At 49.5% G+C, this 15257-nt stretch overlaps 1 protein-coding gene across 1 annotated transcript; it reads right to left on the reverse strand.

The window, feature by feature from the left end:
• Positions 1–1364: 1364 nt before the first annotated feature.
• On the reverse strand, positions 1365–10141 carry NEU2 (neuraminidase 2). The gene is made up of 3 exons (XM_059167691.1): positions 9782–10141; positions 4343–4547; positions 1365–3032 (listed from the first exon to the last, which is right to left on the reverse strand). The coding sequence occupies exons 2-3, from the start codon at positions 4541–4543 to the stop codon at positions 2094–2096; spliced, it is 1140 nt and encodes a 379-aa protein (XP_059023674.1). The 5' UTR covers positions 4544–4547; positions 9782–10141; the 3' UTR covers positions 1365–2093.
• Positions 10142–15257: the final 5116 nt, after the last annotated feature.

Consider the following 15257-nt stretch of genomic DNA (forward strand, 5'->3'; position numbering starts at 1 on the left):
TAAAAGCTCCCCAGGGAATTCTAATGAGCAGTTAGAATTGAGACCCACTGGAACTGAGACCCACTGACCTCTGTGAACGGACAGAGTCTATGAGAATAATGTTCAGAGCTTGGCAGTGTCCAGATGTCCTATCCTATTCCCAACTCACATCAAAACCCTTAATTGATTGACTCTCCCAGGGTAGTTAGCAGAGGCCAGATCCTGATACAATCTTCAATGGGTCTTTCTCTCTTAAAGCTCTCAGTTTGCCTGGGATAGTCCTGGCTGATGTCCATCGTCTTGGTATAATTATTAATAACATCCTCCTTTCACTCTCAAAAGTGTTCTCCTTTGGATCATACACTATCAGGCCTTAGTACCTCTAAACCTCTTGACGTTGTGCTGCCCCTGCCTGACATGCCCTTGTCCTCTCTCTCTTGGCTAGGCCCTCTGCATAGCTAACTTGCAGGGTTTAGAAGACAGCAGGTGGCTGTCTTTCCACCCCAGCAGGGGCTTACTTTCCATCCCAGCAATAACCAGGCCCTATTTCCTTATCCTTCCAGCTGGATTTCATAAATCCCCACACACAGAGAGGTAGCACCCAGATAGGAGGCCAGTGCCAGGAAACACACCCAGAACAGAAGCCACATCTCCAGCTCCCCGCACTGTGACAATTCCATTTAACCACTGCTTGGCCACCTGGAGACATGGCTCAACTGCAAGAACCCATGACTATTGTCACTGATTGCTGCCACCCAACTATTAGATTGATCTAATTGGTAAGAGGGGCTTGATGGGGGCAGGGGGCAAGTCCATTCTTCCACAGGGACATATGACAAAGGCCCCTGAAGACCCCAGAGATCAGAGATATGTCAGCCTCCTCTGCCCAGGACTCCCCTCTCAGGTTATCACCCTCATGACAACTGGGGAGTGGCCTTCTCCCTGCTTTTTCTATATGGCAAGGACTACACAGGCACAGGATCCTCATCACTCTTTCTTCACCTCCACGTGGTGGCATCCTTGTCATCACAAAGACTGGATGCCCCAGAGAAGCTCTGTGCCACAGACACACATCCAACAGCCCAGCCCCTCCTATCCCCTTCATTCTTCTGAAATCTGAATTTCATTCCTACCTTTGGCCACATCACCTGTACCAGAATCATTTCTGATGCCTTTAGTGGATTGAATGGTGGCTCTGAAAGATAAATCCACATCCTAACCCTTAGAATCAGTCAATGTGACATGATTTAGAAAGGAGGCTTTGCAAATATCATTGAGTGCAGGATTATCCTGAGTTATCTGGGTGTTCCAGAAATCCAACGACCTGTCTCTTGTAAGAGACAGAAAAGAAAACACAGGAGAAAGGGAGACAGCCACCCAAAGGGAAGTAGGTAACCATGAGCTGAGGAATTCCTGGGGTCACCAGACACTGGATAGGCAAGCAAGGGGTCTCCCCTAGGACCTTTGGAGGAAGTACAGCCCTGCTGACACCTTGATTTTTGGACTTCCAGCCTCCAGAATTGTTGGAGAATAAATTTCTGTTGTTTTAAGCTACCAAGTTGGTATTGATTTGTTATGGCAGCTCTGGGAAACTAATGCAATGACTTAGATTATCTGAGTTTTCCTGAACCTGCCTTACCTCTCTGCAAAGCTGTGCCCCATGCTATCTCCTCTGATGCATCCCTGAGAAAACATGTGCATGTGTGCATGCGTATGCACACACACACACACACACACACACACACCCCTCTGCTAACTTACATCTTTGTCTCAGCCTTTCCCCAGGAACCTGATGAGCATCTAGAAATGGGCTGGGCTCCATCATTTATCAAGACCTGCACAGAGCTGGGGCTGGCAGCAGGCAGTCGGAGCCCTGCAGGGTGACTGCTGTCCTCACCTTCCCCATCAAGGGGCTGTGGAAAGCCAGGTTCCTTCAACTTCTGGGGTGAGAACTGAATCCCTTTGAAGGACTGAAACATCAAGGGAGGGAAAGGGCCAGCAGGCAGCATCTGTACGCTCTCTATGAAGAGAACAAAGAGCTAGTCTCCAGAGCCCAGAGGGTCCACCATGGGCCTCTCCGTCTGGAGCACTTCCTGGTCTGCACCCCAAATGGCTCACTGAGACAAAAATTCTCCCGGGAAGGCTTGTTTCAGGGTGAACATGAGGAAGATGACCTCTTCATAATTAGATGATTCATACAGACACCCAAACTGGGGTGACCCATCGGGGCCACTACCCATGCTCTGGAGGTCTGAGTAAGCACAGCTGCCCTTTGCCAGGAGAGCGGGCTCCGACCAGGTGTCAGGACCTGGGAGTCCCTTGTGGAGGTACACACCCAGATCAGCTCTCTGCTGTGGGTTGGTCGGGTGAGTGTAGAGCAGCCATTTGTCTGAGGCTCCTGAGCCTGCATGAGGGTTGGGAAAACTGACGATGCTCCCATGGCAGCCATGGGGAGGCTCCACAAGCTTCTTCACAGGTTGGGCCTCCTTGAAGTCGAGCCCCTCATTGGTACTCTCGGCCTGGACCCTGGCTCCAAGCGGGCTTCTGGCATTCAGATACACCATCCTCTGCTTTGCGCCCCCAACTTCAGCCACTTGGCACTCTAGGGTGTCCTGGGCCACAAAGTTCCCTCTCATCCATGTGTGCCCCTGGTCATGGCTGATGAAGCAGAAGGCAAACGGGGAAGGCTTCTGGAGGGACTGAAGGATCCGGTAAGCATAGGCAGGCACCACCAGACTCCGGGTGTCATTCTGCAACTGCAGACAGTGGCCTGGACCCACTGCAAAAGTGGCCCATTCCTTGTGGGCTGCACCGATGGCAGTGTCAGTGAGGTCTCTGGCAGGGCTCCAGGACTGCCCATGGTCCATGCTGGTGACCTGGCACAGCCGAGTCATGTTGACCCTGGTGTGAAGCTGATGGTGCTCGGACACCTGCCCGGGGACAGCAATGAAGAAGAGGAAGAGGGTTCCTGTCTTCTCATCATACAAGGGACTTGGGTTCATGGACCGGTGGCCCTCCAGCTGGGCTTGAGCCACCACTTCCTGAGCATGCCACTGAATGTGAGGGGACAGAAAGGAGGAGAACAACTTTGAAATGGCCAATGCCAGTGCCATGGCCAGGAACTGCAGTGTAGGGGGAAAATGGTGTATCTCAGAGGGTAAAAATCAAAGGTCACTGAAAAGAGCTCTCCGGACAGCACTCATTTATCTGCACAATGCCTCCACTGAGCAGCAGGAGCCAGGGCCCCCCTCACTCCCTCTATGGCAGTGCCCTCTTCATTTGAAGAGCAACACACATTACAGGGCACCTGGCATGGGCTAGACCCCAGTGTGCAAAGATGATTCAGACATGAGCCATTCCCAGCTTCATCCCTCGACCTACCAGCCCAGTCCGGCTTCGTGTTCCTGACAAATAAAGCCCTGGAGTAATTACAACTGTTTCACCAGTGCAGGGCAGAAGAAGACCATCACCTCCTGTTTCTACACATCAGAGTCTATTAATGCAGCCAGGGAAGGGCAGCACCATAGCACTAAGGACTCACACTGAGCTTCCACAGTCTCTGAGTGTGAGTCATATACACTGAGGCTCTGTAGTCTATCCCCATCCATTAACAGCTCTCTACCGATGGATGATCCTAGGAGTAGGTAACTATGCTGAGTGCATGATGTCTGTTGTCTCATCTAATGCTAACCCTTAACTCCTGGGGGACAGGTCTTACTAATTCCATCTTACACCTGGAGAATGAGAGGCTTAGATGGGGTCGATAAGTTGCCCAACACTCTACCCTGGTAAGTGCTGGAACCAGGACTTGACCCCAAGTTCATCTGCTTCAAACCCCATGCTCCGGATAGCTACTGTATAATAATGACCACAAGGTAATGATAATAATAATATTAAGCCCTTCATATGTGATAAGCCAGCCTTGGATGTCTTCATCAAAATTAACTACTTGGTCTGCATGCTGGAAACTCAAGACACCATCACTCTGACCTTCACCCTGCTCCCCAGGTTAATTTTACTAAAAGGATACAATCCCCCCTTCCCCAGTTAGGTAATACTAAATTCCCCTCCCTTAGGTTTTCAGGGATATAGGAAGTTTTCCAAACATTAGTTTCCTGGTTGACTTGTCCCTTCATGCAATAAAGCAGATGTCGCCATGACAACGGGACTTGTTCACAGTGATCCCATGTGAAATCTAGGTGATCACCTAGGGACACTTTCTCTGCGTGATCCCTGATAGGTCTCTGGGTCCCTCTTGGGATTCAGTGTATCTCATCCCTCTGTTCTCCAGGTCTCAGCCATTTAAGGATGGAATGGTCCCTGTGCTACTCCCAGGAGCACTTGTAGCCTCACCCTACCTTACCTGGACATGGTGGGTGGATGCATCATAGCTTCCTCTTCGCAGGACAATCAGCTCCGCGTGCTCATCCTTCTTGCTCATCCGCTTTTCCACAAAGGCCAGTAGTGCCTTGTGCTGAGGCAGGTAGAGCAGAGCGGGAATTCTGTAGGCATGAGTTCCGGACTGGAACATTCTCTCTTTCTGCAGGACAGGGAAGGATGCCATGGGGCTTGGGGGTGGGCACAGGATAAGAACATGAGTCTCTTGCAGTCACATCCTGGGATGGGGCCACAGCCATCCTCCCAGACAGGTGCTGCTCACCCCATAGGCAAGCCACCCAGTGTTGGGGTGGCCTGTCTTCTCGCCGCATGTGGTTCACCCCCTGTGATTACATTCCAAGAGCCTGTCTACCAATTGTGTGCACACCTCCCAGGGATTCTGGCAGAAATCTGTCCATGAGACATCAGAGAGAAGGTATTTAGAAAGGAGTATTTAGTGCTGTATTCTTATTATAAATTAACAAACCTTCTTACAACAGATTTGCCATAACCTTCAACTGCTTTTTCCCAACCCAAGTCATCAATCAAACGCTTAAACTTGGGTAGGAAGGGACACCTGTGTGGCTCAGTTGGTTGGACAACTGCCTTCGGCTCAGGTCATGATCCCGGAGTTCCCGGATCGAGTCCCGCATCGGGCTCCCAGCTCCATGGGGAGTCTCCTTCTCCCTTTGACCTTCTCCTCGCTCATGCTCTCTCTCACTGCCTCTCTCTCAAATAAATAAATAAAAATAAAATCTTTATAAAAACAAAAACAAAAACAAACTTGGGTAGGAAAGGAGTGCTTGCTGAGCAGTGCTCTGCTGTTGTCCAGCTGCCAGAAAAATGACACATGAGAGGGTTTGGGGTTTTTTTGTTTTGTTTTTAAATAACTGCAGAGCCCTAGAAATTTGCCTTAGAAAAAAGAAAAAAAGCGGGGGGGGGGGGGGAAGCCTTGATTCTCAAGGCTCTCCTCTCCAGGCTGCTTAGAGCTAAGGCCCAGCTGCACCCACCCTGTGGGCTCCACCCCTGGGGCAGTGAGAGGACATTGGGGATGGAAGAGAGGAACTCCTGGCAGCTCATGCAGGCTGGGAGGGTCTTCCGGAAGTGTAAGAAAATAAAAAGGGCACCTGGGTGGCTCAGCTGGCTAAGCTACTGCCTTCAGCTCAGGTCACGATCCCAGAGTCCCGGGATCAAGTCCTGCATCGGGATCCCAGCTCCATGGGGAGTCTGCTTCTCCCTCTGACCTTCTCACCTCTCATGCTCTCACTGCCTCTCTCTCAAATAAATAGATAAAATCTTAAAAAAAAAAAAAAAAAAAAAGAAAAGAAAAGAAAAAGAAAAAATAAATAATTGACCAACAAGGGCAGAGAGAGCTGGAGAAGACTTGGGAACTGTGGATGACAGTGGTCTCCGTGCTGGGCCACCTGGTTCGCACTGCAGGGAGTGCTAGCTGCACATGAGGAGGGACAGGACTGCCATCTGAAAAGCACCAAGATTCTGGCTCTCTTGTCCTACCTGGGACACTCTCCAGGGCTGGCCCAGCTCCAGAGTTCCTGTGGGCTCATCTGAGGCTTCCCAGAGACCCCCTCTGCCCACTCCTACCACCCTCTGCTCCCTTCCATGGAGCTGACCCCAGGGCACACCACCATCAATCTCCTGTCCTGGTTCCCGACCCCAGTTCCTGGGGACCCCCGCCTGCAACACGCTTTCAGGGAGGGGAAATGGGAAGTGGAGTGAGCAGTAAGAACCACACCTCTCCTCTGTCTCCCCTTCCTCCTCCTGCATCTCTTCCTACCATGGATATGTATTACCTACTTAAAACTTAATTTAACATTTTGGAGACATTGTGCAATCTATCAGTATTCTATGCAATGCATAACGAGTATTATTGTTAGGCCAATCTGACAAAATACAGCTAAGAAGGGCTGCCCAGGGTAAAAATGTGTGATTGCCTCAACGTGAGTGGAGGAACTAAGTCTTCGTGGCAAGATCTGGACCTGCTAGCTGGACTGGAAGAACGCAGAGGTTTGCAGACCTAAGGGCAGCAAGGTTGAAATTTTGTTATGAAATGAAGATCGGAAAGAATCAAGTATGATTACAAATAAAAATGAAATAAGGGAAGGGGTGCCTGGGTGGCTCAGTGGATTAAGCCGCTGCCTTCGGCTCAGGTCATGATCTCAGTGTCCTGGGATCGAGCCCCGCATCCGGCTCTCTGCTCAGCAGGGAGCCTGCTTCCCCCCCCTCTGTTTCTGCCTGCCTCTCTGCCTACTTGTGATCTCTCTCTCTGTCAAATAAAATAAATAAAATCTTTAAAAAAAATGAAATAAGGGAAGAGGCCGTTTAACAGTGTTCCCTAGAAAATGGTTCAAGGGTTTATTTAAGCTCGTGCGTATTTATCTAGGAGCGGAGTTCCTGGGTCACATGGTACTTCCAAGTTTTAACTTTTTGAGCTGCTGCTAGACTTGTTTTCTCCATCGGTGGCAACATGTTACATTCTTGCCAGCCCCGTTGTAGAAAGGTTCCAATCTCTCAGTGACAGCACTGCCTGCTGTGTCTTTTTGATAACAGCCGTCCTACCAGGTGTCAAGTGCTATCTCAGTGGGGTTTTGACTTGCATTTCCAGATGACTAACGCTGGCAGTCAGAGGCGGATGTTAGCCTGGAGGCAATTTGTTTAGGCAAGGGAGTGATGTAACCTAATTTATTTTTTTAGGAAGTTCCTCTTCTGGCTCCAGGGAAATAGTGGGGGGCGCGTGGGGGCAGCAAAGACAGAATAATTGAAAGAGGACCCAGGCTCTTAGAAATGGGGAAACAAGGGGGTGCCTGAGTGGCTCTGTGAGTTAAAGCCTCTGCCTCTGTCATGATCCCAGGGTCCTGGGAGGGTCCTGGGAGGGTCCTGGGAAGGTCCTGGGAGGGTCCTGGGATCGAGCCCCTCGTGGTCGGGCTCTCTTCTCAGCGGAGAGCCTGCTTCCCCCTCTCTCTCTGCCTGCCTCTTTGCCTACTTGTGGTCTGTGTGTCAAATAAATAAATAAAATCTTAAAAAAAAAAAAAAAAGGAAAGAAAGCAATGGGGAAACAGGGGAGCCTGGGTGGCTGTCAGTGGGTTAAAGCCTCTGCCTTCGGCTCAGGTCATGATCCCAGCATCCTGGGATCATGACCTGCATCGGGCTCTCTGCTCCCCGGGGAGTCTGCTTCCTCCTCTCTGTCTGCCTGCCTCTCTTCCTACTTGTGATCTCTGTTTGTCAAATAAATAAAATCTTAAAAAAAAAAAAAAAAGAAAGAAATGGGGAAACAGCAAAATTAATTGAATGTGGAGGGCAAATTAGGGAGGAGCTGGAAATGCCCAGTTTAAAGGATTCTTTCTGAATTGATTTACAGAGCGTCTGTGGCTGGTCTCCAGATTCTTTCCTGAGACCCTGCTCTCCTCTGGGGTGCGGGCAAACGTGGTCATTCATACAGCAAATGTTTATTACGTTCCTCCCTTGTGCCCTGCCTTGTTCTAGACAGTCGGGATGCTTTGTAAATAAATGAAAGATCCCTGGACTTAGGGAGTTTGTGTTCTAGTTAAGTTTATGGTCGCATACCAAACAATGCTCACTAGGACCTGGACCTATCTGAGCGCTTGATAGGGACGGTCTTATTTGACCTTGCAAATGCCCTGCCCTCTGAAAACCTGTGGGGCTGAGAGCCGGGGCCCTGAGGAAGAGAGGCCGGCACGCAGGGGGAGGCCATGGACACGTGCTAACCCAGACCCACATGCGCTACTTGTCTAAGTATTTGTCACACGTGTATGCAGAGCGAACACGGGCACAGGAGGGCAGATGCAGAGGAAAAGGAACCCCTATGTGAGCTCGAGGGCTGCTTTCTAATCTCAGCAACTTAGCACCAGCCCAGACTGGGCCGCCAGGTGACAACACCATCCCTGTCTTCGTGATCATCACAACCAACACTTACATGGCCTTTATGAAGGGCCAGCCCTCTTCTACTGTATCTCTAAAGGTTTTTTGTAAATTGCATTCATACATTTTGATGTTTATAATACAAATTACAAATACACATTCATTTAATATCCACGACACCCCCACGAATGAGGCACTGTTTTTAGCCCATGGTACTGATGAGGCAACTGAGTTCACGAACCCTTACGTATCAGAGCTGGGACTCAAGGCACCTTCTATCTCCCGGCAGTACTGGCTCTGGGACGAGTTCTGGGAAATGCCATCTTCCTACACCTTGTTACATTTCTGGTAGCCCTTGAGCACCTTGTGCAGGTGGCTGCTCCGTCTGCACCCAGGCCCGCCTCCCACCGTGGCAGTGGCTTGAGACCAATACAGGAGGAAGAAAACTGAATTAGGAGTCCAAAAGTTAGATTCTAGTCCCAAGTCCCCTCTTTATGTGTCTTCAGGCAGGAAGCCACATCCCTGGTTTCCATCTCCTCACCAAACAAGCAGGGAGCTGTAGGGGGTGACCGTGCAGGCACCTGTCTCCAGTGTGGGGTGACCCTTTGGGGGAGGGGTGGGCAGGGGCCTCAGTGCAAGCCCACCTTGGGCGCCGGCATCCAGGTGGTCTCCTGGGTGACGCTGTCAGGTTGAACCGTGAGAGGCCACCCTTATGTAGGTCAAAAATGGCTTAATAGCCACAGCTTCAGATGGTCCCCTCAGGCGACAAGCAGCTGGTCTTATGGGGCCCAGGCCCAGAGCGAAGTGTTTTCCATAAAGAAGCTCACTTCTCCCGCCCCAGTGCATGAGGCTGGCTGGCCTGCTGCCATCTCAGAGGTATGGAAACTGAGAAGTAGGTCAGGGAGACAGGAGGTGACCGCCTTGAGTGGATGGTGGAAGTGGATTGGTGTGAGGCTGGAGCTACCAGATTCCAGAACCCCCAACCCTCACCATTGGGCTCTCGTGTTGCAGGACCCACAGCTGAGACTCAGATCAGAAAGGAGGGGAAGAGGCACACCTGGCAGTTTTCAGAGAGAACTAGCCCTTGCTCTTGGGGTTAGTTTTAGGTGGAACATTGGCCTGTGGGGTACCATCTTGAAATGCCACCTCTCCAAAGAGCAGCCAAGCAAGCACACAAGCCTGAAGCTTAGCCAGCTTCTTTTCCCAGGAAAACCCAATTTCCAATGGGCTCAATCACTCAGTTTGCGCGGCCAGGGCTTTGCGGGGATTGCTACCCCAGGGTGAGAGGAGCTATCTTGATCCCCTTACCAGTACAGGACCACGGACCCACCTCCGGGAAGTTCAGACCAGCAATAACGTGAGAGCAGAATGAGTATTTTTCCTGAGCGACCGACCAGAACCTTCTCCAATCTTTCCCCATCCGGCAGGTACTCTGGGCACCCCAAGAAAAGATTGGGTGCCCTGTCACCCTTTTTAGAACCACGAGGTCTAAGACATTCCCAGTATCGCCCCATCGCTTCATAATTACCTCGTACAGAAGAGCTCTTGTTCCTGTTAACAAGCTGGTCAATTCCAAGAGAAGAAGTTCGTCACGGAGAGTGATCCCAGAGGGATCCTGGCACCCGGGGCAGAGGGCAGGGAGTCAGTGTGTGTGGCAGAGGGAGTGGGAACCTGCCACTTCCTGACGGCGCACGGGAGAAGAATGAGGCACAAACAAGTCAGCTGCAAGAGGCTGCTACTCCTCAGCCCCGCTTTAATTAGATATTAGACAGTAATCAAAAGAAGAGTGAAGAAGGCTAAGCATTAATCATATGCTTGTAGATAAACAAGAAGGAAGGCAAGATACGTCTAGTCAAGCAGTATGAAGTTTATAGTTGAGTAAGCACATTCAAAGGACTTATCTAATTAGCTACAGGTGCTCTGGAGGGGGGTAGATTATGGAAAAATGAAGCAGGCGGGGTTCCGCCCTGAGCGAGCCGGGCATCCCCAGCTGCTCGGCTTCAAGGCCGTATGTGGTCCTCTCCCCCAGAGGCCTGCTGCCAGTCTGTGTTTTTCTTGAGGCTCTATCTAAACGTGCTTGGTAACTAGTAAAATTTCCCATGGATTATATTATAAGTAATACATTGTTCTGAGGGATAGTTACAGGAACCCAGCTTCTGGAAGAAAACTGGGACTCCTGCATTCCTCTGGGCTAGCCTTGGGTCCCAGGGCCCTCCTCCATCACTCCAGCGTCTAAATACCTCTCAGGGACGCCCTGGATTCCGCCACCCACTCATCTGCCAACGTGCTCCAGGGCGAGGCTGGTGTACAAGCCCAGCCTTGGCTCAGTTAGGATGCTGGTACTCATTAACCGGGAGGAAGTCTGTCCAGCTCCCTGTACAGTCATAGTGATTCAGAATGAGCCATGGGCAGCCTGAGTCAAGCCTGCTTCTCAAATGGATGCACTGAGCAAAAGATGTGCAGGACAGGGAACAAGATCCTGGGGGCCTGGGACAATCCGGAAGTGGGGGGAGGGAGGAAGAGAGGGCAAGGGCAAGGGCGAGAGCCATGCCGGACTCAGCTCCTTTCCTGGCTCTGTCGGGACCAGCTGGGAAAGGAGGGCCACTCTCTTGATCTCTTAGACCCCAGTTTCCTCCTCTGAAAAAATGGGAGAAAAAATATCACAGTAGACTCGAAGCTGCAGGAGAGCAGAGACCCTCCGTTTCATCTGCTCCTACAACCAAGAGCGATTTCTGGTGCCTCACTGGTGCTCCATCAATGCTCAGCAGTTGAGTGAATGGGTAAGGCTGCCTTTTCAGGCAGAAGCAATGCCGTGAAGATCACACAAGAGAATCCCATAGAAATTTCTCAACTCAGCCTCTGGCATGTGGCAGGGACTCAGTAGATGCTCGTACCTGGCAAGAGCCCTTTTCTTCTGCACCTACCAGAACCAGACCTAAGGCTCCATTTAGGCCAGAGTTTGTTCTCAGGAGGATAAGACACTGTCTGGCACATATCCAGAAAATACAGAGCTTCCTTGACTTTTGGTGGGGTTATATCCTGACAAACATATCATAGGTTGAAAATGTCATAAGTTGAAAAGGCATTTTATACCTCTAACCTACTGAACATCGTAGCTGGGCCTAGGCCACCTTGTATGCACTCAGAACGCTGGCATTAGCCTTCAGGTTGGGCAAATCATCTAACACAAAGCCTATTTTATAATAAACGGTTGATTATCTCATGGAATGAACTGAATACTGTGCTGAAAGTGACAGACAGAATGGCCATTGGGACATGGAAGGGTTGTCTGTGTATCCGGTGTTGACCCTGGGAACTGCTGCTGATCCCAAGAGAGGACAGACTGAGCAGTGCTAGCCTGGCACAAGATCCAAATTCCCAAGTCTGCAGATGGTTTTTACTGAATGTGTACTGCTCTTACACCCTCTTAATGCTGAAAAGTCCCAAGTTGAACCACGGTAAATTGGGGACCCCCTCCCCGTCACCACAGTCCACCACCAGACAGTGTGGGTGAAGCTGAATGAGCTGGAAAGATCAAAAGGCAGTCCGATTCAGCTGAAAGTGCCCTTCCTTGTCATCGTCTAAGACCACGGAGTGAGGGAGGCCTTCCTCATTCATTCCCTTTCCCTCAGCTGGACAAAGTCCTTTCAAAGGACCTTCAGCTCCAGACTGATCAGATCTGGTAGCTAAGAGGCAGGTATAGACGTGCCTTGGCATCTCTGTCCCCAGGGTCTCTTGGGCTGTCTCCCAGTGGAGTGTCCCCTGGATGGTTGGTTCTAGGTTCCCTGTCCTGCTCTGGTCTAGAGCGCTCTCACTGTTCTCAGAGAGACGGTCACAGTCAGCCCTTGACAGACTTTTTCTCTCTCACTGTTCTCAGAGAGACGGTCACAGTCAGCTCTTGACAGACTTTTTTCTGAAAGCCCCACCGGAAGGCCAGCTCACGTGAAAGGCCCGGTTACCCCGGCCCCCCAGCTCTGACCCATACCCCTTGGTGGGAGGTTTGGGAATTACCTTGAAGCTGATACCTTGACTAAACTCTTCCTGTCTTCCAGCTAACTCACTGGGTCACAGAAAAGGTTTCCAAAAGCAGGTCCCCTAGGGCCCCCTGGGTGGCACAGTTGGTTAGGTGTCCAACTCTCGGTGTTGGCTCCATTGGGGGGGGGCGGTGTCTCAGGGTCATGAGACTGAGCCCTGCAAGAGGCTCCAAACTCCGTGTGAAGTTTGCTCAAGACTCTCCCTCTCCCTCTGTCCCATCCCCCAGCTCTTGTGTGCACTTGCTCTCTCTCTCAAATAAATAAATAAATCTTTTAAAAAAATAAAGTGGGTTAAGTGTAGCGGTAGTGACTGGTTAAAGAAATTGTGACCCATCCATAAAATGGGATATTAGGCACCAATTAATTAAAATCATGTTTCAAAGATTAGATAATATGCAAGAAAATACTGGGATGGTTTGAAGTTTAGAAAGCAGGATACATGATGGCACACAAGGTAGGATCCCACTTTCGTAAATGTGTATATTATACACTCAAGAATCCATGTAAAAATCGGGGCACCTGGGTGGCTCAGTTGGTTGAGTGGCTGCCTTTGGCTTAGGTCATGATCCTGGAGTAGCAGGATTGAGTCCCGCATCCAGCTCCCGGCTCTACGGGGAGTCTGCTTCTCCTCTCTCATGCTCTCTTTCACTGTCTCTCTCAAATTAAAAAAAAAAAAAAAAAACTATATAAAAATAAACAAAAATTAGGGACATCAGGGTGGTTCAGTTGGTTAAGTAACTGCATTTGGCTCAGGTCATGATCCTGAGGTCCTGGGGTAGAGCCCCCTGTCAGGCTCCCTGCTCCTCGGGTAGCCTGCCTCTTCCTCTCCCTCTGCCTGCCCCTCCCCCTTTTTGTTTTCTCTCTCTCTCTGTCAAATAAATAAAATCTTTTTAAAAAATAAAAAATTAAAATTAAAATTAAAAAATAAACAAAAATTATATCAAAATATGCATTGCTACACGCCCAAAACTTAGCAGTGTATAGAACAAAATTAATTAATTTAAATTAATTTTATTTTATTATTCTTTTTTAGAGAGAGAGCATGAAAGGTGGGGGTTAGGCAGAGGGAGAGGGAGAAAGAAAATCCCAGTCAGGTTCCATGCTCAATGCAGAGCCCTGTGCAGGACTCAATCTCACAACCTTGCAACTGACCTGAGCTGAAACCAAGAGTCCAACACTTAACCAACTGAGTCACCCAAGTGCCTCAGGAGAGAGAAAAAAATTTTAATGTTTATTTACTTATTCGGGGGAGGGAGGGCAGAAGGAGAGTCCCAAACAGACTCGGTGCTGAGCGAGGAGCCTGACTCAGGGGCTCTATCCCTGAGTGGAAACCAAGAGGCAGAGGCTCAGCCGACTAAGCCACCCAGGTGCCCCAGAAAGAGAGAATCTTAAGCAGACTCCACACTGATTGCAGAGCCCAGCGTAGGGCTCAGTCTCATGTCCCTGAGATCACCACCTAAGCTGAAACCAAGAGTCAGAAGCTTAACCACAGACTGTGCCACCCAGACCCCCCAATTTTAATTAATTTTAGCTAGTGTGATTACAAGTGATATTTACTGACTTCTTTGTATTCTTCTAAGTGCACATGAATATTATTAGTTTAAAAGGTATTATTTTAAAAATAATAGTAAGTAATACAACAAATATATATATCCTATATATCTTCCTATAACAAAATACCATAGGCTGGTGGGCTTATAAGCAACAGAAATATTTTTCTCACAGTTGGGGAGGCTGGAAGTTCAAGATCATGGCACTGGCAGATTCACTGGGGAGAGCTCTCTACCTGGTTCATTGACAGCCATAGTGGAAGGGCAAGTCTCTTTACATAAGACTCTATAGGTCCCTCATAGGCAGAATCCTCATGATCTAATCATCTTCCACAGATCCCCTCCTCCTAATACCATCATTTTAGGGGTTAGTTTTCAACATACGAATTTTGAGGGATACAAACATCCAGTCCATGGCCATCAGTATCATCCCAGAATAGTCTCACACCAGAGCAGTATATGGTCATTAAAGAGTGCAGGACTCCAATGTGTGAAGAATTGGAAAACTATCAAGACAACACAGAACAGTGTATACATGCTGCGACCCCATCTGTGTATGTGTGTATGGGTGTGTGTGCGGCCATGTGTGTGTGAGACAGAGAGAGAGAGAGAGGTTAGGTACAGAGAGAACATTTCTAGACCAATACTCATGAAACTGTTCACAGAGGTTATATAAAATGTTTTTGAGCAAGAAAGTGACAAGATCAAGGCTGTTAGCAGACTCACATGGCATACTGAGTGGGATGGAGTGGGAAGGACTGGAAGCAATTGAGCCAGGAGACCTGTTCAGAGGCCGTTGCGCTAGTCAGGGTAAGAGCTGCCGGAGGGCTATTCCAAAGCAGTGAGATAGAGTAGAGGAGGAAAAAAGAAATTAGATTCACCTTTGAGATACTCCCAATGGCACCCCCGGGGCCTAGCACGGTATCTATACCTACCAGGTGCTTACCAAAGCTATGAAATAAATGGTCTCCCATATGGGAGATTTGACCATTCCTCTCCCAAGATATCCACTGGCCACCTCAAGGTGTAAATCCCACAGACCTCATCAACTCTCTTCAGAGCTCACTCACTCAGTACAGGGGTCAGGAGAAGGGGTTTATAAGCAGGTATGGCTGGGGCTCACATTTCCCTTGTTTTCCTCTGGCCCTGCCCATCCAGAAGCATGGAACCTGTTCTGCTCTGCCCCTGTTCCCACTCCACCAGGCAGACATTCTACCAGCAATCTCCTTTACCGCAGGCACAGCTCTGAGCTGGGCACTGGGCGTATGTGGCAGGAGAAGTGTCTCCAAAAAGCTTCGGGCCCACTTCCTTTGGGAACTAAGGGAAGACAAGAAAATTGCTAAAGAGGAAGGGGGAATGCATGCCAAGAAAATCAGCTATAACCCTACACACACGCATTCGTGCACACGCACACACGCAT

Source organism: Mustela lutreola, chromosome 3 (assembly GCF_030435805.1).
Source record: "Mustela lutreola isolate mMusLut2 chromosome 3, mMusLut2.pri, whole genome shotgun sequence".
NCBI lineage: Eukaryota > Metazoa > Chordata > Mammalia > Carnivora > Mustelidae > Mustela > Mustela lutreola.